This window comes from Rhinoraja longicauda, chromosome 9 (assembly GCF_053455715.1).
Source record: "Rhinoraja longicauda isolate Sanriku21f chromosome 9, sRhiLon1.1, whole genome shotgun sequence".
Classification (NCBI taxonomy): domain Eukaryota; kingdom Metazoa; phylum Chordata; class Chondrichthyes; order Rajiformes; family Arhynchobatidae; genus Rhinoraja; species Rhinoraja longicauda.
Window position 1 is genome coordinate 67194523 of NC_135961.1, and position 27216 is coordinate 67221738.

The 27216-nt window shown below is 47.9% G+C and overlaps 2 protein-coding genes across 2 annotated transcripts in view; one reads left to right on the forward strand and one right to left on the reverse strand.

The window, feature by feature from the left end:
• The window catches only part of pcsk2 (proprotein convertase subtilisin/kexin type 2), a 49232-nt gene extending 38318 nt beyond the window's left edge, over nucleotides 1-10914 (forward strand). The window contains exons 9-12 of the mRNA XM_078405664.1: nucleotides 1216-1431; nucleotides 5288-5388; nucleotides 7430-7657; nucleotides 10237-10914. Coding sequence (XP_078261790.1) covers nucleotides 1216-1431; nucleotides 5288-5388; nucleotides 7430-7657; nucleotides 10237-10735 — 1044 coding nt within the window. The 3' untranslated portion in view covers nucleotides 10736-10914. The remainder of the gene's footprint in view (nucleotides 1-1215; nucleotides 1432-5287; nucleotides 5389-7429; nucleotides 7658-10236) is intronic.
• Nucleotides 10915-15487: 4573 nt separating this feature from the next.
• Nucleotides 15488-27216, reverse strand: part of bfsp1 (beaded filament structural protein 1) — a 32802-nt gene continuing 21073 nt past the window's right edge. The window contains exons 5-7 of the mRNA XM_078405946.1: nucleotides 23938-24149; nucleotides 19605-19693; nucleotides 15488-16943 (exon numbers count right to left, since the gene is read on the reverse strand). Coding sequence (XP_078262072.1) covers nucleotides 16033-16943; nucleotides 19605-19693; nucleotides 23938-24149 — 1212 coding nt within the window. The 3' untranslated portion in view covers nucleotides 15488-16032. The remainder of the gene's footprint in view (nucleotides 16944-19604; nucleotides 19694-23937; nucleotides 24150-27216) is intronic.

Consider the following 27216-nt stretch of genomic DNA (forward strand, 5'->3'; position numbering starts at 1 on the left):
CATTGGTGACCCTCGGACTATCCTTGATCAGACGTTGCTGGCTTTACCTTGCACTAAACGTTATTCCCTTATCATGTATCTGTACACTATATGGTTCAATTGCAATCGTGTATTGTCTTTCCGCTGACTGGATAGAAACATAGAAAATAGGTGCAGGAGGAGGCCATTTGGCACCGCCATTCATTGTGATCATTGTGATCATGGCTGATCATCCACAATCAGTAACCCGTGCCTGCCTTCTCCCCATATCCCTTGATTCCGCTAACCCCTAGAGCTCTATCTAACTCTCTTTTAAATTCATCCAGTGAATTGGCCTCCACTGCCCTCTGTGACAGAGAATTCCACAAATTCACAACTCTCTGGGTGAAAAAGTTTATTCTCATCTCAGTTTTAAATGGCCTCCCCTTTATTCTTAGACTGTGTGGCCCCTGGTTCTGGACTCCCCCAACATTGGGAACATTTTTCCTGCATCTAGCTTGTCCAGTCCTTTCATAATTTTATACGTCTCTATAAGATCCCCTCTCATCCTTTAAAAACTCCAGTGAATACAAGCCCAGTCTTTCCAATCTTTCGTCATACGGCAGTCCTGCCATCCCGGGGATTAACCTGGTGAACCCATGCTGCACTGCCTCAATGGCAAGGACGTCCTTCCACAAATTAGGAGACCAAAAATGCACACAATGCCCTGATGGTGTGGTCTCACCAGGGCCGTGTACAACCTAGAAGGATGAGAGGAGATCTTATCGAAACGTATAAGATTATTAAGGGGTTGGACACGTTAGAGGCAGGAAACATGTTCCCAATGTTGGGGGAGTCCAGAACAAGGGGCCACAGTTTAAGAATAAGGGGTAGGCCATTTAGAACTGAGATGAGGAAAAACCTTTTCAGTCAGAGAGTTGTGAATCTGTGGAATTCTCTGCCTCAGAAGGCAGTGGAGGCCAATTCTCTGAATGCATTCAAGAGAGAGCTAGATAGAGCTCTTAAGGACAGCGGAGTCAGGGGGTATGGGGAGAAGGCAGGAACGGGGTACTGATTGAGAATGATCAGCCATGATCACATTGAATGGCGGTGCTGGCTCGAAGGGCCGAATGGCCTCCTCCTGCACCTATTGTCTATTGTCTATTGCCCTGGTGATAGCACGCCACAAAAGCTTTTCACTGTACCTCGTTACACGTGGCAATAAGAATAAACCAAGTTGTGGGTTGTCTTCCGTAGGGTCGGAACGGCAAGGGGAGTATTTACGTGTGGGCTTCGGGCGATGGGGGAAGCTACGACGACTGTAACTGCGATGGCTACGCGTCCAGCATGTGGACCATCTCCATCAACTCGGCCATCAACGACGGCCGGACCGCGCTGTACGATGAGAGCTGCTCCTCCACGCTGGCTTCCACCTTCAGCAACGGGCGGAAGAGGAACCCAGAGGCCGGTGTGGTGAGTGTCGCTCTTTAGAGGCACAGCGCGCAACACACTCAAATTAATTTTTTGCTCTCTCGTTTGTTATATTGTTTTACATAGTGTTCTATGCTTACATAGAAACATAGCAAACAGGTGCAGGAGTAGGCCATTCGGACCTTCGAACCTGCACCGCCATTCAATATGATCATGGCTGATCATCCAACTCAGTATCCCGTACCTGCCTTCTCTCCATACCCCCTGATCCCTTTAGCCACAAGGGCCACATCTAACTCCCTCTTAAATATAGCCAATTAACTGGCCTCAACTACCTTATGTGGCAGAGAATTCCAAAGATTCACCACTCTGTGTGAAAAAAAACTTTCTCATCTCGGTCTTAAAAGACTTCCCCCTTATCCTTAAACTGTGACCCCTTGTTCTGGACTTCCCCAACATCGGGAACAATCTTCCTGCATCTAGCCTGTCCAACCCCTTAAGAATTTTGTAAGTTTCTATAAGATCCCCCCTCAATCTTTTAAATTCCAGCGAGTACAAGCCGAGTCTATCCAGTCTTTCTTCATATGAAAGTCCTGCCATCCCAGGAATCAATCTGGTGAACCTTCTCTGTACTCCCTCTATGGCAAGAATGTCTTTCCTCAGATTAGGAGACCAAAACTGTACGCAATACTCCAGTCTCACCAATGCCCTGTACAACTGCAGCAGAACCTCCCTGCTCCTATACTCAAATCCCCTCGCTATGAATGCCAACATACCATTCGCTTTCTTCACTGCCTGCTGCACCTGCATGCCTACTTTCAACGACTGGTGTACCACGACACCCAGGTCTCGTTGCATCTCCCCTTCTCCTAATCGGCCATATTCTGTTGCCTGTTGTGCTGCTGCAAGCAAGGATTTCATTGAAGTCAGGCACAAAAGTAGAGACAAAAGAGGAGCTTGCCAGCTGTGTGGAGGACAGAGATGTGTGGGGTGTCCGTCACTGTGCCCGTCGCAAACCAGCGCCACAGTGCCACTAATGATTTCAACGATTTTAATTTAATTCATTAAAAAAAAAAACGTTTAAATTTAAATTATACACAATATGCTGGAGTAACTCAGCGGGGACAGGCAGCCTCCCTGGGGGAAAGGAATGGGAGACATTTCGGGTCAAGACCCTTCTTGAAACTAGTCAGGGGAGAGGGAAACGAGAGATATAGACGATGATGTAGAGAGAAAAAGAGCAATGAACGAGCATCAAGTTTGTCGTTCTATCTGGGACGTACAGTGTGACAATAAAACACTCTTGACTCAACTGACTCTTGAAACGTTCAGGAGAGAGCTAGATAGAGCTCTTAAGGATAGCGGAGTCAGGGGGTATGGGGAGAAGGCAGGAACGGGGTACTGATTGAGAATGATCAGCCATGATCACATTGAATGGTGGTGGAGGCTCGAAGGGCCGAATGGCCTCCTCCTGCACCTATTGTCTATTGTCTATTGCCTAACAGGCCCTTCGGCCCACAGAGTCAGCACTGACCAGCGGTCCCTGTACACTAGGGCTATCCTACACACACGAGGGACAATTTGCAATCTTTACCCAAGCCAATTAGCCCACAAACCTGCACGACTTTGGAGTGTGGGAGGAGACTGGAGCACCCGGAGAAAACCCCAACGCAGGTCACGGGGAGACGTGCAAACTCTGCACAGGCAGCACCCGTAGTTGGGATGGGAGCTGCGTCTCTGGCGCTGTGAGGCAGCAACTCTACCGCTGCACCACCGTGAGCCTCATTGTCCCAATCGACCTTGCGTTCCGCAGAGACCGTTCCCTCCGTAACTCCCTGGTCCACTCGTCCCTTCCTACCCAAACCACCCCAACCCCGGGAACTTTCCCCCTGCAACCGCACGAGATGCAACACCTGTCCCTTTACCTCCCCCCTCAACTCCATCCAAGGACCCAAACAGTCTTTCCAGGTGAGACAGAGGTTCACCTGCACCTCCTCAAACCTCATCTATTGCATCCGCTGCTCCAGATGTCAACTTATTTACATCGGCGAAACCAAGCGCAGGCTCGGCGATCGCTTCGCTCAACACCTGCGCTCGGTCCGCATTGACCAATCTGATCTCCCGGTGGCTGAGCACTTCAACTCCCCCTCCCATTCCCAGTCTGACCTTTCTGTCATGGGCCTCCTCCAGTGCCATAGTGAGGCCCACCGGAAATTGGAGGAACAGCACCTCATATTTCGCCTGGGCAGCTTGCAGCCCAGTGGTATGAACATCGACTTCTCCAACTTTAGATAGCTCCTCTGTCCCTCTCTTCCCCTCCCCTTCCCAGATCTCCCTCTATCTTCCTGTCTCCACCTATATCCTTCCTTTGTCCCGCCCGCCTGACATCAGTCTGAAGAAGGGTCTCGACCCGAAACGTCACCCATTCCTTCTCTCCTGAGATGCTGCCTGACCTGCTGAGTTACTCCAGCATTTTGTGAATAAATACCTTCGATTTGTACCAGCATCTGCAGTTATTTTCTTATATTGCTTGTGCAGTCACCAGCTGAGATTTTATGAATGAATGAATGGATGGATGAATGAATGAATGGATGAATGAATGAATGCTTTGAACGAATGAATACTTTATTGTCACATGCGACAAGCCTCAGTGAGACTCTTTGCTTGCAGACCCAAGGTATGCAAATACTCATCACGTAAAGAGCGCCGACATTGTTACAAAGTACCCCTGCGTCAGGTCCCCCATTGTTCTTCCCCCTCCTTCTCGACGGTCCCCCCTTTGCCTGGTTCCCCCATTGTCTGTTGCCCTCCCCCCCCCCACGGCGGTCCCCCCCACACCGGCTACTCCTTTGTTGTTTCCCTGTTCCTGCTGGCCGTATACACCGATCAGCCAAAACATCACGACCTGATGAGTCAAAACATTATGACCACCTGCCTAATATGCTGTTGGTCCTCCGTGTGCAGCCCCATACGCAGCAGGGTGCGATGCACTGTGTATTGTGACACACTCCTCCCGTGACCACCATTAACATTTTCTGTGACTTGTGCCACAGTCGACCTTATCATATCATATATATATACAGCCGGAAACAGGCCTTTTCGGCCCTCCAAGTCCGTGCCGCCCAGCGATCCCCGCACATTAACACTATCCTACACCCACTAGGGACAATTTTTACATTTACCCAGCCAATTAACCTACATACCTGTACGTCTTTGGAGTGTGGGAGGAAACCGAAGATCTCGGAGAAAACCCACGCAGGTCACGGGGAGAACGTACAAACTCCTTACAGTGCAGCACCCGTAGTCAGGATCTAACCTGAGTCTCCGGCGCTGCATTCGCTGTAAAGCAGCAACTCTACCGCTGCGCTACCGTGCCGCCCTTCTGTCGGTTCGGACCGGACGGGATAGCCTTCGTTGCCCTCGCGCATCGATGAGCCTTGGGCGCCCAACACCCTGTCTGTCGCTGGTTTGTGGTTTGTCCCTCCTCGGACCACTGTCGGTAGGTACTCACCACTGCTGACCGGGAGCACCCCACAAGCCTTGCCGTTTCAGAGATGCTCTGACCCAGTCGTCTGGCCATAACAATTTGACCCTTGTCAAAATCGCTCAGGTCTTTACTCCTGCCCATTTCTCCTTCATCCAACACGTCAACTTCAAGAACTGACTGTTCACTTGCTGCCTAATATATCCCACCCCTTGACATGTGCCATTGTAACAAGATCATCAATGTTATTCACTTCGCCTGTCAGTGGTCACAATGTTTTGGCTGATGTGTTTTCCATGTGGACAGGGGCTGTAGCTGGTGATGTTTACCATTGAGAAGCCTCAGCACTTGGGGGAGGGGCTGATGACTTCGGCTGTCGTTCTCATCGATATCTTTAATTGCTTTCTTTCAAAGGCAACGACTGATTTATACGGCAACTGTACTCTGCGGCATTCTGGGACATCTGCTGCCGCCCCTGAAGCTGCCGCTGTCTTTGCCTTAGCTTTGGAGGCCAAGTATGTATCGACCGCGTTTATCCAGGATGTTAAAGTAGCTCCCTGATTAATTATTTCTCTGTTACTGTGGCCGCAACACCCTGTTCACTCGTTTTAAAGTTCAATGTTTAGTTTAGTTTGGTTTGGTTTAGTTTAATTGAGTTGAGTTTATTTTATTTTATTTTATTTTATTTTATTTTATTTTATTTTATTTTATTTTATTTTATTTTATTTTATTTTATTTTATTTTATTTTATTTTATTTTGGTTTGGTTTGGTTGGGTTGGGTTGGGTTGGGTTGAGTTGAGTTGAGTTGAGTTGAGTTGAGTTGAGTTGAGTTGAATTGAGTTGAGTTGATTTTATTTTATTTTATTTTGGTTTGGTTTGGTTCGGTGCCATAGAATCATACAATGTGGAAACAACTTGCCCATGCTGATCAACATGCCCCATCTACACTAGTCCCACCTGCCTGTGTTCAGCCCCTCTGTACAAATAAAAACTTGTTCAGCATATTTTAATGTCATGAGAGCTGTTCATCGAGTCTACTCCGCCTCTCAATCATGGCTGATCTATCTCTCTCTCCAAATCCCATTCTCCTGCCTTCTCCCCATAACCCCTGACACCCGTACTAATCAAGAATCTCTCTATCTCTGCCTGAACAATATCCATAGACTCCACAGCCTTCTGAGGCAAATGAATTCCACTTATTCACCACCCTCTGACTAAAGAAATTCCTCCTCATCTCCTTCCTAAAGGAACGTCCTTTAATTCTGAGGCTGGGACTCCTAGTCCTAGACTCTCCCACTAGTGGAAACATCCTCTCCACATCCACTCTACCCAAGCCTTTCACTATTCTGTACGTTTCAATGAGGTCCCCCCTCATTCTTCTAAACTCCAGCCAGTACAGGCCCAGTTCCGACAAACGCTCATCATGTATTAACCCACTCATTCATAGAAACATAGAAACATATAAAATAGATGCAGCAGGAGGCCATTCGGCCCTTTGAGCCAGCAACGCCATTCATTGTGATCATGGCTGATCATCCACAATCAGTACCCCATGCCTGCCTTCTCCCCATATCCCTTGATTCCGCTAGCCCCTAGAACTCTATCTAACTCTCTTTTGAATGCATCCAGTGAATCGGCCTCCACTGCCTTCTGTGGCAGAGAATTCCACAAATTCACAACTCTGTGTAAAAAAGTTTTTTCTCACCTCAGTTTTAAATGGCCTCCCCTTTATTCTTAGACTGTGACCCCTGGTTCTGGACGCCCCCAACATTTTTCCTGCAGCTAGCTTGTCCAGTCCTATTATAATTTTATACGTTTCTATAAGATCCCCTCTCATCCTTCTAAATTCCAGTGAATACAAGCCCAGTCTTTCCAATCTTTCCTCATATGACAGTCCCGCCATCCCGGGGATTAACCTGGTGAACCTACGCTGCACTGCCTCAATAGCAAGGACATCCTTCCACAAATTGGGAGATCAAAACTGCACATAATACTCCAGGTGCGATATCACCAGGGCCCTGTACAACTGCAGAAGGACCTCCTGTACTCAAATCCTCTCGTTATGAAGGCCAACATGCCATTAGGTTCCTCACTGCCCGCGGTAAGTCAGTGTGTAGACAATAGACAATAGCCAATAGGTGCAGGAGGAGGCCATTCGGCCCTTCGGGCCAGCACCGCCACTCAATGTGATCATGGCTGATCATTCACAATCAGTACCCCGTTCCTGCCTTCTCCCCATACCCCCTGACTCCGCTATCCTTAAGAGCTCTACCTAGCTCTCTCTTGAATGCATTCAGAGACTTGGCCTCCACTGCCTTCTGAGGCAGAGATTTCTACAGATTCACAACTCTCTGACTGAAAAAGTTTTTCCTCATCTCCGTTCTAAATGGCCGACCCCTTATTCTTAAACTGTGGCCCTTGGTTCTGGACTCCCCCAACATTGGGAACATGTTTCCAGCACATTGGGCGTGTAAAAGCGAGTCTTTCTATGCGACCGCTGTCTCTGTCAGCCGACTGACGCAATGACCCCCCCCACCCTTCTGTGTCCCCTGCAGCCCCAACCTGACATGGAGGGACGTGCAACACCTAACCGTGCTGACGTCCAAACGCAATCAGCTGCACGACGAGGTCCACAAGTGGAGGAGGAACGGCGTGGGCCTGGAGTTCAACCACCTCTTCGGCTACGGAGTGCTGGACGCTGGCGCCATGGTGAAAATGGCCAAGGACTGGAAGACCGTTCCTGAAAGGTTCCACTGCATCGGGGGGTCTCTCCAAGAGCCGCAGTAAGTGGGGGCTCCATAGAGTCGTACGGCATGGCCACAGCCCCTTCACCCACCCCCCCCCCCCCCAATGCTGTCCATGACCACCAACATGCCCCCATCTACCCTGGTGGCATCGTAGAGTCCTACAGCACGGGAACAGGCCCTTCAGCCCATCCTGTCCATGACCACCAACATGCTCCCATCTACCCTGGTGGCATCTTAGAGTCCTACAGCACGGGAACAGGCCCTTCAGCCCCCCCCCCCCCAATCCTGTCCAGGACCACCAACTTGCCCTATCTACCCTGGTAGCCTCGTAGAGTCCTACAGCACGGGAACAGGCCCTTCAGCCCATCCTGTCCACGACGACCAACATGCTCCCAATTACCCTGGTGGCCTCGTAGAGTCCTACAGCACGGGAACAGGCCCTTCAACCCATCCTGTCCATGACGACCAACATGCCCTCATCTACCCTGGTGGCCTCGTAGAGTCCTACAGCACAGGAGCAGGCCCTTTAGCCCATCCTATCCACGACCGTCAACATGCCCCCATCCATGGTGGCGCAGCGGTAGAGTTGCTGCCTTACAGCGAATGCAGCGCCGGAGACCCGGGTTCGATCCCGACTACGGGTGCTGCTGTCTGTGCGGAGTTTGTACGTTCTCCCCGTGACTTGCATGGGTTTTTTCCGAGATCTTCGGTTTCCTCCCACGCTCCGAAGACGTGCAGGTTTGTAGCTTAATTGTCTTGGTAAATGTAAAAAATATATAAAATAAAAATTGTCCCCAGTGGGTTTAGGATGGTGTTAACGCGCAGGGATCGCTGCGCGGCGTGGACCCGGGGGGCCGAAAGGGCCGATTTCCGCACTGTGTCTCTAAACTAAACTGCCATGGTGGCATCGTAGGGTCATGGAGCACAGGAACAGGCCCTTCAGCCCAACCTGTCCATGATAACCAACCTAGATGGTCCCACCTGCCCACTTTTGGTGGTCCTTTGTGTCTGCAGAGTTAGAGGAATAACAAGAGCTGAGGAAACCACCGAAGATCTTGGAGTACAGCCATCCCCCTAGTCAGGATCGAACCCGGGCTTCTGGTGTTGTAAGGCAGTAGCTCTACCGCTGCGCCACCGTGCCGCCCACTAATGTATGAATCCAAGTCTCCTTTTCCTTAAACATGCCTTTCTTCCACTCAAGGTCGACACAAAATGCTGGAGTAACTCAGCGGGTCAGGCATCATCTCAGGAGAGAAGGAATGGGTGACGTTTCGGGTCGAGCCCCTTCTTCAGACTGATGTCAGGGGAGGAGGTGGGACAAAGATAGGATGTAGTAGGAGACAGGAAGACTAGTGGGAGAACTGGTAAGGGAGAGGGGGAAGATAGGGACAGAGGAACTATCTGAAGTTGGAGAAGTCAATGTTCATACCGCTGGGCTGCAAGCTGCCCAAGCGAAATATGAGATGCTGTTCCTCCAATTTGCGGTGGGCCTCACTATGACAATGGAGGAGGCCCATGACAGAAAGGTCAGACTGGGAGTGGGAGGGGGAGTTGAAGTGCTGAGCCACGGGGAGAACAGGTTGTTTAAGGTGGACTGAGCGGAGGTGTTGAGCAAAACGATCGCCGAGCCTGCACTTGGCCTCGCCGATGTAGAGAAGTTGACACCTGGAACAGGGGATACAGTAGATGAGGTTGGAGGAGGTGCAGGTGAACCTCTGCCTCACCTAGAAAGACTGTTTGGGTCCTTGGATGGAGTCGAGGGGGGAGGTAAAGGGACAGGTGTTGCATCTGTTGGGCTGAAGGTCCTGTTTCCATGCTGGAAGACCGATAACTCCATGGAGAGATTTAAGGGGACCTCAGGGGCAACTTTTTAACTCAGAGGATAGTCTGTATCTGGAACAAAGTATTAGAGGAAGCTATAGTTGACACCAGGGAACAGGGGATACAGTAGATAGAAACATAGAAACATAGAAAATAGGTGCAGGAGTAGGCCATTCGGCCCTTCGGCCCTTCGAGCCTGCACCGCCATTCAATATGATCATGGCTGATCATCCAGCTCAGTAACCTGTACCTGCCTTCTCTCCATACCCCCTGATTCCTTTGCCACAAGGGCCACATCTAACTCCCTCTTAAATATAGCCAATGAACTGGCCTCAACTACCTTCTGTGGCAGAGAATTCCACAGACTCACCACTCTCTGTGTGAAGAAATGTTTTCTCATCTCGGTCCTAAAAGACTTCCCCCTTATCCTTAAGCTGTGACCCCTGGTTCTGGACTCCCCCAACATCGGGAACAATCTTCCCGCATCTAGCCTGTCCAACCCCTTAAGAATTTTATATGTTTCTATAAGATCCCCCCTCAGTCTTCTAATTTCCAGCGAGTACAAGCCCGAGTCTATCCAGTCTTTCTTCATATGAAAGTCCTGCCATCCCAGGGATCAATCTGGTGAACCTTCTCTGTACTCCCTCTAAGGCTAGAATGTCTTTCCTCAGATTAGGAGACCAAAACTGTAGTCTCAACCAAAGATGAGTTTGGAGGAGGTGCAGGTGAACGTCTGCCTCACCTGGAAAGACTGTTTGATAACCTCTTCTACTTTCTTCAACTGACACGCGCAGGGCGATATCTTCGGACGACAAGCTGGTCCTGACGATCTCAGCCGATGCTTGCGAAGGGAGGGGGAACTTTGTCCGCTACCTGGAGCACGTGCAGGCCGTGATCACCGTCAACGGCACGCGACGCGGAGCGCTGAACATCAACATGACCTCGCCGACGGGCACCAAGTCCATCCTGCTGAGCCGGAGACCCCGGGACGACGACGCCAAGGTTGGCTTCGACAAGTGGCCCTTCATGACCACGCACACCTGGGGCGAGGACCCCAGGGGGACTTGGGTGATGGAGGTGGGCTTCGTGGGAGACGGGCCGCAGAGGGGCGTGCTGAAGGAGTGGACTCTGATGCTGCACGGTACCCAGAGTGCCCCTTACATTGACCAAATAGTGCGCGACTACCAGTCCAAACTGGCCATGTCCAAGAAGGAAGAGCTGGAGGAGGAACTCGACGAAGCTGTGGAGAGGAGCCTGGAGAATCTTCTGAAGAAAAACCCCTCTCCTCAGTAGATTTTGCATGTTAGTCTCATATATCCCCAAAATTGTACATCCCAGCCAGCTTTGTGGTTTAAAACTACTGAGGTCAATGTAGCAAACGCATCATCACACCTTAAAAAACCCATCTGTCGTTATCTTAAAAACCCGTCTGTTGTATATTGTCAGTAAATAATTAAATTTAAATTACAATTTTTTTTACACGGGTACTGTTAATTCCGCAAATGTTGCGCACAGTTTGTGACACTGCAGAGGGGGCTTGGTGTGTGAAATCTTGCAAGCAACACAGTGACAGGTTTTCTTTATATTTTTGTGGTAAATGTTTATATATATATATATATAAAACAAAAGTGTGTTTCCAATGGTTTGAGCATATTTCTTCGCGCTTACCCAAGTTGAAAGCATACTTTTCTTGGCTGGAAAAGCTAAAGGCGTCACGGTGGCGCAGCAGTAGAGTTGCTGCCTCACAGCGCCGGAGACCCGGGTTCCATCCCGACTACGGGGGCTGTCAGCACGGAGTTTGTACGTTCTCCCCGTGGGTTTTCTCCGGGTGCTCCGGTTTCCTCCCACACTCCAAAAACGTAGGCTTACCTGGCTTGGCAAAAATTGTAAATTGTCCCTAGTTTGTGTAGGATAGTGTTAGTGTGCAGGGATCGCTGGTCGGCACGGACTCCGTGGGCCGAAGGGCCTGTATCCACTCTCTATCTCTAAACTAAACTGAGCTAAACAAAACAAAACTAAACTTTAAAAAAAACCTAAAAGCTCTGTACACTCTGAGTGGACGATGTTGAGTCTTTCACACCCATTTCCATCGTAGCTAAAAGAGTCTTAGAGTCATACAGCACAGAAACAGGCCCTTCGGCCCACCTCATCCAGGCCGACCAATATGCCCCATCTCAGCTAGTCCCATTTTCCCACATTTTGCCCCTTTCCCTCTAACCTTTTCCTGTCCATATATCTGTCCAAGTGTCTTTTAAATGCTGTTCTTATCCCAACTAGCTCCTCAGGCAGCTCCTGAGTGAAAAAGTGTGAAAAAAGTGTGAAAAACTTTTTTTTTTCTGTGTGAAAAAAGTTACCCCTCGGGTTTCTGTTAAATAGTTCCCCTCTCACCTTAAACCTAAGTCGTTTGTTTCCTTTACTCTGGATAAAAGACTCTGTTGCTTCATGCTATCTATTCTCCACATCATGATTTTACTTCTATAAGGTTTGTAGGTTAATTGGCGGTAAATGTAAAAATTGTCCCTAGTGGGTGTAGGATGGTGTTAATGTGTGGAGTTCGCTGGGCGGCGCGGACCCGGTGGGCCGAAAGGGCCTGTTTCCATGCAGTGTCTCTAAACTAAACTAAACTAAACTAAACTAAACTAAACTAAACTAAACTAAACTAAACTAAACTAAACTAAACTAAACTAAACTAATCAGTACTCAGACTCCTGTGCTCCAAGGAATAGATTCCCAGTCTAACAAATCTCTCCCCAGAGATCAGGGCCTCAAATCCTGGCAACATCCTCATAAATCCTCTCTGCACTCTTTCCAGCTTAATGACACCTTCCTATGGCATGGTGACCAAAATTGAACAAGATATTTCAAGTGTGGCCTCATCAGCGTCTTGTTCAAACAACAGCTAGGGTTGCCAACTGTCCCGTATTAGCCGGGACATCCCGTATATTGGGCTAAATTGGCTTGTCCCGTACGGGACCGGTCTTGTCCCGCATTAGGCCCGGAGGCCGCTGTAGGCCCTGCCGGCCCGGTCGGCCGCCATTGGTGGAGTGGGAGCACGTGGCCGCTGGCTGTGTGAGGTCACGTGGGGCGCGGGGCGGTGATGTCACCTTGTCCCGTACCGGACAAACCAATTTAACCCAAAGTACGGGATGTCCCGGCTAATGCAGGACAGTTGGCAACCTTTGGGTGCAAGTGAACCTCTGCAATGTATATCCAGGTCAGGACGGTATGGGACTTGGAGGGCAATCTACCTGTAGCTCTGCACCTGCTAGACTTGCTGGTAGACATCTCAGCTTCCAGAGGTTAGGTTGAGTAGTGTCTACAATGCATCTTCTCACAGGTGTACACTGCAACCACAATACACTGGCCTGGCAGGGAAGGCATGTCTTCAATGGTGGACAGGGTGCAAGGTAATACCAGGAGAGTGGGAGATTAAACACAGAATCATAGAAAATAGGTGCAGTTGGAGGCCATTCGGCCCTTCGAGCCAGCACCGCCATTCAATATGATCAAGCTGATCATCCAAAATCAGTATCCCGTTCCTGCTTTCTCCCCATATCCCTTGATTCCGTTAGTCCTAAGAGCTAAATCTACACCGATCAGCCAAAACATTATGACCACTGACAGGCGAAGTGAATAACATTGATTGTCTTGTTACAATGGCACCTGTCAAGGGATGGGATATATTAGGCAGCAAGTGAACAGCCAGTTCTTGAAGTTGATGTGTTGGATGCAGGAGAAATAGGCAGGAGTAAAGACCTGAGCGACTTTGACAAGGGCCAAATTGTTATGGCCAGACGACTGGGTCAGAGCATCTCTGAAACGGCAAGGCTTGTGGGGTGCTCCCGGTCAGCAGTGGTGAGTACCGACCGACAGTGGTCCGAGGAGGGACAAACCACAAACCGGCGACAGACAGGGTGTTGGGCGCCCAAGGCTCATCGATGCGCGAGGGCAACGAAGGCTATCCCGTCTGGTCCGAACCGACAGAAGGTCGACTGTGGCACAAGTCACAGAAAATGTTAATGGTGGTCATGGGAGGAATGTGTCACAATACACAGTGCATCGCACCCTGCTGTGTATGGGGCTGCACACGGAGGACCAACAGCATATTAGGCAGGTGGGCATAATGTTTTGGCTCGTCAGCTCATAATGCTTTGGCTGATCGGTGTAATTGTCACGTTAATGCAAGAAAATCAGCAATAATCCACTTTACAAAATCAAATACAGCAAATCATACAAAAGCCAATAATGATGATGACATAATTTGATTTTGTGATGTTGAGCAGTTAATATTTGTCAACGCACAGATTGGTGCCCTGGGATCTTTTATCTCCATGCGAGAATGTAGAACTGATGTGCAGGACATGAACCTTAATGCTGGTTGACAACTCCATTGCCTGTGTGGCTTCTCCATGCGATTGCAAAGGAAAATGTCAGCCTACAGTCAGGCACAACAGATGATCCCTTAGCAGTGTTGATCTTGAGTAGAAGTTTTTGTTTTAAAGTACAGAGATAATTGAAAATATAATTCAATGCTTGCATTCATTAGTTCCGGAGATGTGGTAGTAATCTTAATTTGAAGTTGTGCGTCACTGTGGCGCAGCGGTAGAGTTGCTGCCTCACAGCGCCAGCGACCCAAGTTCGATCCCGACTACGGGCGCTGTCCGTACAGAGTTTGTACGTTCTCCCCGTGACCTGCGTGGGTTTTCTCCGAGATCTCCGGTTTCCCCCCACACTCCAAAGACGTACAGGTTTGCAGGCTAATTGGCTCGATAAAATTGTAAATTGTCTCTGGTGTGTGTAGGATAGTGTTAGTGTGCGGGCATCGCTGGTCGGCGCGGACCCGGTGGGCCAAAGGGCCTGTTTCCGCGCTGTATCTCTAATCAAAACTAAACTTGTAGTTTTAGGTATTGATTTACAACCTCATCCCATCACTGCAATTTTTGGGCCACCAATGATAGACTCTATTCATCTGTCCCTTTCAGCCCGTCGGTTGATTGCTTTTACTACATTAATTGCCAGAAGATCTATTTTATTTAAATGGAAAGACTCTAATCCTCCCACCACACTCCATTGGTATTCTGAAACGATATCATGCTTAAATTTAGAAAAAATTAGGAGTGACATTGTTGAACCCTCGATTAAATTTGATAGGACTTGGGGAAGCTTTATTCAATATTTTCTCACAATATAAGTTTTCTCCTCTCCAGCCGTTATAATAATATTTTACCTTTATTTAGTGGAACAGATTTAACGACAAACAGGGGTCTAAACTGTTGACATTTTTTTTTTTTTTGCAGCCCAGATTCTGTTTTGTTTTGGGTTTTAATTTAGGGGGGGGTAATTTTAACCTTTTATCTATAATTACATAGAGACTGGGAGGTCTATACCCTATATGTATTTTGAAACTGGATTTATATTAAGGCTACATTTGTTGTTAATGTAATCCTGATCCCTATGTATCAATATCACTGTTATGCTTATTATTTTTTGAAATTTAATAAAAAGATTTGAAAAGAAAAAAAACTTAAAAAAAAACTAAACTGAACTAAAGCCTAACAGGCCTTTTAGCCTAACTCGTCCATGCCGACTATCTATGCTAATCCCACCTGCCCAGGTTTGGCCCAGTTGAGCCATTAATTGTCCACCTGATTTGAACTAAGGCACATAAACGTAAATGGGACTGCTAACAAAGTAACGAACAATTGGAAGAGGGGATCAACTGTGTAAGAGCTTCCACACCAACAGATCAGGTGGGTGTGGAGTTGTGAAGTTATGCAAACTATTTAATCATAGACAACTTGAGCAGGTAAACCTCAACCAGTTTGATTTATTATATTTTTGCTTTACAAACACATATGTGCTGATCACTGGAAGATATTCACAGAATGCTGGAGTAACTCGGCAGGTCAGGCAGCATCTCCGGAGAGAAGGAATGGGTGACGTTTCGGGTCGAGGCCCTTCTTCAGACTGAAGAAGGGTCTCGACCCGAAACGTCACCCATTCCTTCTCTCCTGAGATGCTGCCTGACCTACTGAGTTACTCCAGCATTCTGTGAATAAATACCTTCGATTTGTGCCAGCATCTGCAGTTATTTTCTTATACTAGAAGATATTCAATCATATTTTCAATCAGGGCATGTTTATCAAGAAAACCAGCTAAACTTTCTAGGATTATTCTAACTTATTATTGCACACTTCACCAATAAGATTAAGTATAATTGTTCTTAATTATTCCCTGGAAAAGTTGCCAATATAAATCCACATTTCTCCTATTAAAACTTAAAATGGACTCCATATACTTTAGAAACTAAGTGTTAATCATGACGTGAAATAAAGCTCTTAGGAGATATTTAACTGTGCAATCTTTACTGATTCTGTATCCTCTATATTAATGTTTTTAAAAATATTCAGTCATTTTCATCAATTGCACTCACAAAATTATTAATTGCTAATCTATTTGGTATTAACTTGATTTCTGAAGAACAACTTAAATTTCAATGTTACAAAAAATTTACAGTTTTTAGCTCTGAAAAGTAAAGTATCACAATTTTTTTGTCGTACAGTTTTTAAAAGTATACGCTGCACTATAATTTAAACCTTTGCTTTCATGTCCTGCTTCATCTTCTCCACGGTGGTTTCGACAATGGTGGAAGTCTCTTCGTAGCCCTGCAACTTATTGTCCGTGAATGTCTCGACAGCCTCGATCATTTCGATCTTTTCGTAGTACTTGTAGTTGGGCTCCTTCAGCGGCCTCTCGTCAGACGGCGGTGGGTGAGAAGGGGCGACGAGCCTGTTTTGCTGCTCGTGTGATTTGTGCTCTTTGTGGGGGGTGGGGGATTTGGCCCCCACGTCGTCCGAGCCCCCTGGATCCGGGTTGGGCAGGGATGGACCACTGGCGGGCGCTGGCTTGTTGTCTGCCGGCGGCGGGGGGACGGGAAGCGGGGCGGGCGGTGAGATCGGAGGCTTCTTGGGTTCCCGGATGGCGTCCGACTTGTTGTCATCGTCCGGCTTCTTGTCTTCGGGCTTGTCCTTGTCCTTCTCGCCGTCTGAGTCGTGTCCGCTCTCTCCGTCTCCGTTCCCCCCGGTGTAATCTGGCGGCCCTGGCTGGGGGCGGAGATCCATGGGGCCGGGACGGTGTTGGTCGTTGAAGGTGACGATGACTTGGCTTCTTGCCGGAACCAAGGCGCAGAAGAATGGATCCATGTAACTGGCCTGCCCCGTCACCAGCACCCGGTGGCCTTTGGTGTAGAACGCTGCCGCGGGCACCTCGGGCTTGCTGTGCTTCTTCATCCTCTCTCTCACCATGTTACACAACGCGTCATAGGCTCTACTTATCTGTGCTCCATCAGTTACGTCATCCGAGCCTGCATCCCACACTCCATCTCCGCCCTCTTTATCCTCCGTGTTTCCATTCTGGACGTTGACTTCCGCACACGTTCCCAGTTCTCCCTGCTCCTCAGCGGTATCTGAAGGCCGGGCGTCTTTGCTTTTCACTCCTGCCCCTGAAAAAGGCATTTGACGTGCGCAATAAGACACAGGCAAAGATATACCTACAAAGATAATATCGTGCTTTCCCTACAAATTGGCGGAATTCAATTGATTGAAAGATAGACAATAGGTGCAGGAGGAGGCCTTTCGAGCCAGCACCACCATTCACCGTGATCATGGCTGATCATCCACAATCAGTACTCCGTTCCTGCCTTCTCCCCATACCCCCTGACCCGCTACCTTTAAGAGCTCTATCTAACTCTCTCTTGAAAGCATCCAGAGAATTGGCCTCCACTGCCTTCTGAGGAGGAGAATTCCACAGATTCACAACTCTCTGAGTGAAAAAGTTTTTCCTCATTTCCGTTCTAAATGGCCGACCCCTTATTCTTAAACAGCGGCCCCTGGTTCTGGACTCCCCCAAACATCGGGATACAGCATAGAAACAGGCCCTTCGGCCCACTGAACGGGTTCTCACCCCGGCCACTCCCTCTTCTCCCCTCTCCCATCGGGCAAGAGGTACAGAAGTGTGAAAACGCACAACTCCAGATTCAGGGACAGTTTCTTCCCAGCTGTTATCAGGCAACTGAACCATCCCACCACAACCAGAGAGCAGCCCTGAGCTACCATCTACCTTATTGGAGACCCTCGGACGATATTTAATTAGACTTTACTGGACTTGATCTTGCAATGTGTTATTCAATTTAGCGCGTACCTGTGCACTGTGGACGGCTCGATTGTAATCCTGCACAGCCACTGTGGACGGCTCGATTGTAATCCTGCACAGATTGGATAGCACGCGACTTTTCACGGTACTTTGGTACACGAGACAATAAACTGAACTGATCTTGGCATTAAAGATAGACATAAAATGCTGGAGTAACTCAGCAGGACAGGCAGCAACTCTGGAGAAAAGGAATGGGTGACGTTTCGTGTCGAGACTTCAGTCTGAAGAAGGGTCTCGACCCGAAACGTCACCCATTCCTTCTCTCCAGAGATGCTGCCTGTCCCGCTGAGTTACTCCAGCATTTTGTGTCTATCTTCGGTGTAAACCAGCATCTGCAGTTCCTTCCTACACACTAATCTTGGCATCATGTACGACACGGACATTGTGGGCCGAAGGGCCTGCTCCTGTGCTGTACTGTTCCATGTTCTCTGTTCTCAGGAAAGTGAATACAAGTCTGTAGTCGCTCAGGTGTTGGGGGAAGGGAACGTTGTACCTGTTCGGACAGCAAGGTTTTGGCTGAGGTGATGAAGTATAAGCAAGATGATAAATCTGAATAGATTAGAATAATCATGTTTCGAGCTAACAGGAAAGCAGATGTGCAGAATGGAACTGCAGACGTTGGTGTACACGGAAGATAGACACAAAATGCTGGAGTAACTCAGCATGACAGGCAGCATCTCCGGAGAGAAGGAATGGGTGACGTTTCGGTTCTGAAGAAGGGTCTCGACCTGAAACGTCACCCATTCCTTCTCTCCAGAGATACTGCCTGACCCGCTGAGTTACTCCAGCATTTTGTGTCTATCTACAGAAAAGCAGATGACAGTTTTAGCAAGAGATTATTTGAGTAGGGAGATACAATTTATCTATAAATAGGTGTCCCTTGTGGTTATTAAGGGGTTGGAAACGTTAGAGGCAGGAAACATGTTCCCAATGTTGGGGGAGTCCAGAACAAGGAGCCACAGTTTAAGAATAAGGGGTAGGCCATTTAGAACTGAGATGAGGAAAAACTTTATCAGCCAGAGAGTTGTGAATCTGTGGAATTCTCTGCCTCAGAAGGCAGTGGAGGCCAATTCTCTGAATGCATTCAAGAGAGAGCTGGATAGAGCTCTTAAGGATAGTGGAGTCAGGGGGTATGGGGAGAGGGCAGGAACGGGGTACTGATTGTGGATGATCAGCCATGATCACATTGAATGGCGGTGCTGGCTCGAAGGGCCGAATGGCCTCCTCCTGCACCTATTGTCTATTGTCTATTATTGTTAGGGTTGCCATCGGTATACATACAGACACACGTATACACAGGCGTATATACACACACACGTATGTACACACATGTATATACACATGTATATACATACACACACGAATATATACATACACACACACATATACACATATATACACATATACACATCTGTACATACACACACGCCTATATACACTCACGTATATCCATCACATATACACACACACATGTATACACACACGTATATATACACACATGTATATACACACACGTATACACACATACACATATACATACACACATATATATAAACACATATATACTCATATACGTACATACACAGACATATATACACACACATGTATACACACACGTATATACATGCACACACACATATAGTCACACACGTATATACATACACACACGTATATATACACATACACACACACATACACACACATGTATATAAACACACATATATACACATATGTACATACAGACATATACACACACGTCTATATACACACGTATAGACATACACACATGTATATACACACACACACATATGCATACATGCACACACACACGTATATGTGGAGAGAGAAACAGGTTAATTTTTCAGGTGGTTGGTCGGTCGAGGATCTGAAATGATGTTTGTCTGTCCACAATTGTAGCAGTAAAGACACCTTGCTCCAGCTGGAGTCTTACCCTTGCCCTCAGGAGCATCTTGTTCGCACTCATATCGAGAGCTTGAGTCCAACACGCTGATTCCTGCTTCACGGACTGTGGATTGTAATCTGAAAAAGCAAAAAAAAACAAACATTTGTTTTGTGGCTGGATTAACTGCAGATACTTTGGAAACAAAATCTGGGTAAAACCCCCGTCAACTCATTCACGGGCAGCTTGCAACTTGACTCGGGTGGGAAATGTGGACATGGATGTTTAACATGTAACTGAAGTTCCTCCTCCATTGTTGCTTTGATCTGTGGTGAACCTTACTTCCAGAAAGGAGATGAGGAAGAATTTCTTTAGTCAGAGGGTGGTGAATCTGTGGAATTCTTTGGCACAGACGGCTGTGGAGGGAATGACAATGGATATTTTTAAGGTGCAGATCGACAGATTCTTGATTAGTACGGGCGTCAGGGATTATGGGGAGAAGGCAGGGGAACACAGCGGTAGAGTTGCTGCCTTACAGCGAATGCAGCGCCGGAGACTCAGGTTCGATCCTGACTATGGGTGCCGTCTGTACGGAGTTTGTACGTTCTCCCCGTGACCTGCGTGGGTTTTCTCCGAGATCTTCGGTTTCCTCCCACACGCCAAAGACGTACAGGTATGTAGGTTAATTGACTGGGTAATGTGTAAAAATTGTCCCTAGTGTGTGTAGGATAGTGTTAGTGTGCGGGGATCGCTGGGCGTCGCGGACTCGGTGGGCCGAAGGGCCTGTTTCCGCGCTGTCTCTAAAATCTAAAAAAAAACGGGGTTAGAAACATAGAGCATAGAAAATAGGTGCAGGAGGGGGCCATTTGGCCCTTTGAGCCAGCACCGCCATTCATTGTGATCATGGCTGATCATCCACAATCAGTAGCCCGTGCCTGCCTTCTCCCCATATCCCTTGATTCCGCTAGCCCCCAGAGCTCTATCTAACTCTCTTTTAAATTCATCCAATGAATTGGCCTCCACTCCCTTTTGTGGCAGAGAATTCCACAAATTCACAACTCTCTGGGTGAAAAGGTTTTTTCTCACCTCAGTTTTAAAGGGTTTAAAAGGGTTTAGATTTTTAAAGGTTTTTTTAGATTTAGAGATAGCGCGCAGAAACAGGCCCTTCGGCCCACCGGGTCCGCGCCGACCAGCGATCCACGCCCACTAACACTATCCTACACCCACTAGGGACAATATTTTACATATAGCAAGCCAATTAACCTACAAACCTGCACGTCTTTGGAGGTTGAGAGGGGGGAGATAGATCATCCCATGTTTGAATGGCGGAGTAGACTTCATGGGCCGAATGGCCTAATTCTGCCCCTATAACTTATCTTCTCAAAACAGGGACATGAGCACAATCCCACCAATGTTGGATGTGTAGAAAATGTACTGGTGGGAGAGTCTAGGACCAGAGGGCACAGCCTCAGGATAAAAGGATGAACTAGCTCTCCCTCTCAGCCCCAGTAGCAAATTTGCAGATGATACTAAGCTGGGGGGTAGTGTGAATTGTGAGGAAGATGCAATAAGGCTGCAGGGTGACTTGGACAGGTTGTGTGAGTGGGCGGATACATGGCAGATGCAGTTTAATGTAGATAAGTGTGAGGTTATTCACTTTGGAAGTAAGAATAGAAAGGCAGATTATTATCTCAATCGTGTCAAGTTAGGAAGAGGGGATGTTCAACGAGATCTGGGTGTCCTAGTGCATCAGTCACTGAAAGGAAGCATGCAGGTACAGCAGGCAGTGAAGAAAGCCAATGGAATGTTGGCCTTCGTAACAAGAGGAGTTGAGTGTAGGAGCAAAGAGGTCCTTCTACAGTTGTACCGGGCCCTGGTGAGACCGCACCTGGAGTACTGTGTGCAGTTTTGGTCTCCAAATTTGAGGAAGGATATTCTTGCTATTGAGGGCGTGCAGCGTAGGTTCACTAGGTTAATTCCCGGAATGGCGGGACTGTCGTATGTTGAAAGGCTGGAGCAATTAGGCTTGTATACACTGGAATTTAGAAGGATGAGGGGGGATCTTATTGAAACATATAAGATAATTAGGGGATTGGACACATTAGAGGCAGGAAACATGTTCCCAATGTTGGGGGAGTCCAGAACAAGGGGCCACAGTTTAAGAATAAGGGGTAGGCCATTTAGAACGGAGATGAGGAAAAACCTTTTCAGTCAGAGAGTGGTGAAGGTGTGGAATTCTCTGCCTCAGAAGGCAGTGGAGGCCAGTTCGTTGGATGCTTTCAAGAGAGAGCTGGATAGAGCTCTTAAGGATAGCGGAGTGAGGGGGTATGGGGAGAAGGCAGGAACGGGGTACTGATTGAGAGTGATCAGCCATGATCGCATTGAATGGCGGTGCTGGCTCGAAGGGCTGAATGGCCTACTCCTGCACCTATTGTCTATTGTCTATTGTCTATTGTCTACTGCCTTCTCCCCATAACCTCTGACACCCATCCTAATCAAGAATCTATCTATCTCTGCGTTAAAAATATCCACTGACTTGGCCTCCACAGCCTTCTGCGGCAAAGAATACCACAGATTCGCCACCCGCTGACTGAAGAAATTCCTCCTCATCTCCTTTCAAAAGAAACATCCTCTAATTCTGAGGCTGTGACCTCTGGTCCTGGACTCTCCCACCAGTGGAAACGTCCTCTCTCCACATCCACTCTATCCAGGCCTTTCACTGTTTGGTAAGTTTTTATGAGGACACTTCAAGTGTGTGGTCTCACCAATCACATGTATCCCCAGGTTGCCGAACACTTTAACTCCCCCATCCCATTCCCACTGTCCTGGGCCTCCTCCATCGTCAGAGTGAGGCCAAATGCAAATTGGAGGGACAGCACCTCATATTCCACTTGGGCAGCTTACACCCCAGCTGTATGAATTATGACTTCTCTAACTTCAAGTAACCCTTGCTTTCCCACTCTCTCTCCATCCCCTCCCCCCATCCTAGTTCTGTGACTAGTTCTACTGTTCTGATTGAATATTACTGAGTTAGATAGAGCTCTAGGGGCTAGTGCAATCAAGGGATATGGGGAGAAGGCAGGCACGGGTTATTGATTGTGGATGATCAGCCATGATCACAATGAATGGCGGTACTGGCTCGAAGGGCCGAACGGCCGCCTCCTGCACCTGTTGTCTATGTTTCTACGTTTCTATGTATAATGCATTGTCACCTTCCCTTCAGCCAACAATGACCCATTCTACATTTCCTTTTCCTTCGATTTGTACCAGCATCTGCAGTTATTTTCTTACACTACATTCTACATTTCCTTATCAGCATCTGCTTTGATCTGTCGTTTTCACACCTTACCCTTCCATGTCTCTAGACTCCCTCTCCCCTGACTCTCAGTCTGAAGAAGGGACTCGACTCGAAACGTCACCTATTCCTTCTCTCCAGAGATGCTGCCTGTCCCGCTGAGTTACTCCAGCGTTTTGTGTCCATCTTCGGTTTAAACCAACATCTGCTGTTCCTTCCTGCACATCTGGAAGTTCTAATTGTTTATCAATTGTGGAGATTGTACCCACTTTCATCTGTAAAATACACTGTAGCCCAATGGACTACTGCACTCAACACAAAATGCGGCACGGTGGCGCAGCGGTAGAGTTGCTGCCTTACAGCGAATGCAGCGCCGGAGACCCGGGTTCCATCCCGACTACGGGTGCTGGCTGTACTGAGTTTGTCCGTTCTCCCCGTGACCTGCGTGGGTTTTCTCCGAGATCTTCTCGGGTTTTCTCCCACACTCCAAAGACGTACAGGTTTGTAGGTTAATTTGCTTGGTAGATGTTAAAAAAAAAATTGTCCCTAGTGTGTGTAGGATAGTGTTCATATCATCATATATATATACAGCCGGAAACAGGCCTTTTCGGCCCTCCAAGTCCGTGCCGCCCAGCGATCCCCGTACATTAACACTATCCTACACCCACTAGGGACAATTTTTACATTTACCCAGCCAATTAACCTACATACCTGTACGTCTTTGGACGGGGATCGCTGGTCGGCGCGGACCCGGTGGGCCGAAAGGGCCTGTTTCCGCGTTGTATCTCTAAACTAAACTAAACTAATGTTGGTATTTATTCACAAAGTGCTGGAGTAACTCAGCGGGTCAGGCAGCATCTCAGGAGAGAAGGAATGGGCGACGTTTCGAGTCGAGACACTTCTTCAGACTGATGTTAAACTAATGTTGGTTACTTTTTGACCAACTTGGCTTGACCAACTTGAGATACTCCAGCATTTTGTGTCCATGTGCAATGGGCATCTCGCTCACACTGCGATATAGAGAGAACCTTTAGCTAATCAGGGAGCATTGGAAGGGGTGAAGGGAGGCTAATAATCCTCGCAGCCCACCGGTGATCGTCGTTGGCCACAAATCGCTTGTAACGTTCCAGCTCGTTCTCCAACGAGTGCTGGTACATCGCCACCTGCTGGCACTCGTCCGCGCACAGCTCCAAGCTCATCGCTGCTTCCTCCGTCTTTTTCCTCAGGTCGTCAATCTGCTCGTTGTACGACTGCACTCTGTCCAGGTAATGTCCCTCGGTCGGCCCCTCTTGCTCTGCGGCCTTCAGGCACAATGAAAGGTAAATTACTGATAATAATAATAATAATAATATAATAATATTCATTTATTGTCATTGCAACGAGTACAACGAAATTAAAAAATAGCCAATCCTGACGGTGCGTACAAACATATATGCAATAAATGCAAAAACAAATAAATACATAAATACAATTAAATACAATTATATTAAGTACAAGATTTTTTAACGGTGTTGCCTAGTGCAAAGGTAGTGTTCAGTTCTCGTATGGCCCTGGGGTAAAAACTGTTCTTAAGTCTGTTTGTTCGGGATTTGATCGACCTGAAACGTCGACCAGAGGGCAGATGAACAAACAGACGGTGGCCGGGGTGGGATGGATCTTTTATTATTTTGCCTGCTCTACTGAGGCAGCGTAGTCTGAACAGGTGCTCCAGGGAGGGCAGTGAGCAGCCGATGATCTTCTGGGCCGTCGTGATGACCCTCTGAAGGGCCTTCCTGTCCTTTTCTGAGCAGCTGGCATACCATGTGGTTATACAGTATGCCAGCACACTCTCGATGGAGCAGCGATAGAAGGACAACATGAGCTTCTCCTGCAGGTTGGTTTTCCTGAGGATCCTCAGGAAGTGGAGTCTCTGCTGTGCCTTTACTGTGGTGATGGTGTTGGTAGACCAGGTAAGATCCTCTGCGATGTGCGTACCCAGGAACCTGAAAGCTGGTACCCTTTCCACACAGACCCCATTGATGTAGAGTGGGTCGTAATCTCCACTGGTTTTTCTAAAGTCAATTATAAGTTCCTTTGTTTTGGAGGAGTTCAGGACCAGATTGTTCACTGAACACCATGCTGCCAGCCTTTGGATTGATACCATCCACACTTTAGTTTAGATTAGTCATCTAGTAATCTAGTAATGAGACCATGTGATGAGATATGTCGCCGGAACCAAAGTCCCTTCACCGTGAGTAGTAGCTACTCAATAACCAAACGTCTGTGGTCTCTTTTTGCTCTGTGCTCTTAATTCACTCACATGTTTAAACCATAATGTTGTATTGTTAATGTTTTAATGTTTTATCCCGACACAGAGGTGTTGGAACGGGCCGGAATCCCCAGCGTCCACACCCTCCTACGGAAAGCCCAAGCCAGATGGGCAGGCCATGTCGTCAGAATGCCCAAGAGTCGACTGCCAAAACAGCTTCTGTATGGAGAACTGTGTCAGGGCAAGCGCTCAGTAGGAGGACAGAAGAAACGGTTTAAGGGCTGCCTCAAAGTGTCCCTCAAAGACTTGGACATCAACCTCAGCCTTGGACTTGGACATCAACCTTGGGAGTCTCTTGCTCTGGACCATCCAACCTGGCGTAGCAAGCTCACCACAGGAGCCCGTGCAGCAGAGAACAGACGCACTGCAGAGGCCCAGAGGAAACGCACCGCGCGCAAGGCCTGGGCTACCTTCACATCCACTGCAGCACCCATCCACTTGTGTCCTACGTGTGGGCCTGCCTTCCGGGCCCGGATTGGCCTCACCAGTCACTTCCGGACACACAGTCACCAATCCTCCAACTGAAAGTGAAGTCATGGTCATCTTCCAACCCGAAGGACGAACAACAATGTTTTAGGCTTTATTCTTAATTGTTTACGTTTTGTTACTTGCGAGCGGAGCACCAAGGCACATTCCTTGTATGTGCACATACTTGGCCAATAAACTTATTCATTCATTCATTCATTCATTCATTCATTCACTTAGATAGTGATGAACCTGTGGAAATCTCTCTCTCCAGCTTGTTTCATTGTTTAGTTTACTTTAGTTTAGTTCAGTTTAGATGCAGCATGGAAATACTGCAGGCCCTTCGGCCCACCGAGTCCATGCCAACTAGCGATCCACGCACACTAAAACTATCCTACACCCGCTAGGGACAATTTACATTCATACCAAGCCAATTAACCTACAAACCTGCACGTCTTTGGAGTGTGGGAGGAAACCGGAGATCTCGGATAAAACCCACGCGGGTTACGGGGAGAACGTACAAACTCTGTACAGACAGCACCTGTGGTCAGGATTGAACCTGGGTCTCCGGCGCTGTGAGGCAGCAACTCTACCAACATGTTATGTGTCGATAGGCCATTTAGAACTGAGATGAGGAAAAACTTTTTCAGTCAGAGAGTTGTGAATCTGTGGAGTTCTCTGCCTCAGAAGGCAGTGGAGGCCAATTCTCTGAATGCATTCAAAAGAGAGCTAGATAGAGCTCTTAAGGATAGCGGAGTCAGGGGGTATGGGGAGAAGGCAGGAAAGGGGTACTGATTGAGAATGATCAGCCATGATCACATTGAATGGCGGTGCAGGCTCGAAGGGCCGAATGGCCTCCTCCTGCACCTATTGTCTATTGATACAACACTGCTCTTTACTGAGGAAGGTAATGTTGACGACTATTGACAGCTATAGCAGCTGAAGGAATTGATCTGACCAAGTGTACCAGTTATCTGCTCCAATGGTCTGTTCGTTTCACAATTGTGTGTGACCTATTATATCATCAACTTTTGTATTGTCCTTACCTCATTATAAATGTGGCAGAAATAAATTCTGCAGGGAAGTGGTGACAGAGAGTACAAATCAGTGGGAGCAGCGTCTTGGACCAGAGAGGCACAGCCTCGGCATTTATTTCAAGAGAGCTTGTACACAAAAACAGGGCTGTAATGCTGAGGCTCTGTAAGGCGCTGGTCAGGCCGCATTTGGAGTATTGTGAGCAATTTTGAGCACCATATCTGATGCTCCAGAGAGGACCCAGAGGAGGTTTACAAGAATGATCCCAGGAATGAGTGGGTTAAGCTATGATGAGCGTTTGTCGGCATTGGGCCCGTACTCGCTGGAGTTTAGAAGAATGAGGGGGGACCTCATTGAAACGTACAGAATAGTGAAAGGCTCGGATAGAGTGGATGTGGAGAGGATGTTTCCACTAGTGGGAGAGTCTAGGACTAGAGGTCACAGCCTCAGAATTAATGTACATTCCTATAGGAAGGAGATGAGGAGGAATTCCTTTAGTCAGAGGGTGGTGAATCTGTGGAATTCATCGTCACAGAAGGCTGTGGAGGCCAAGTCAACGG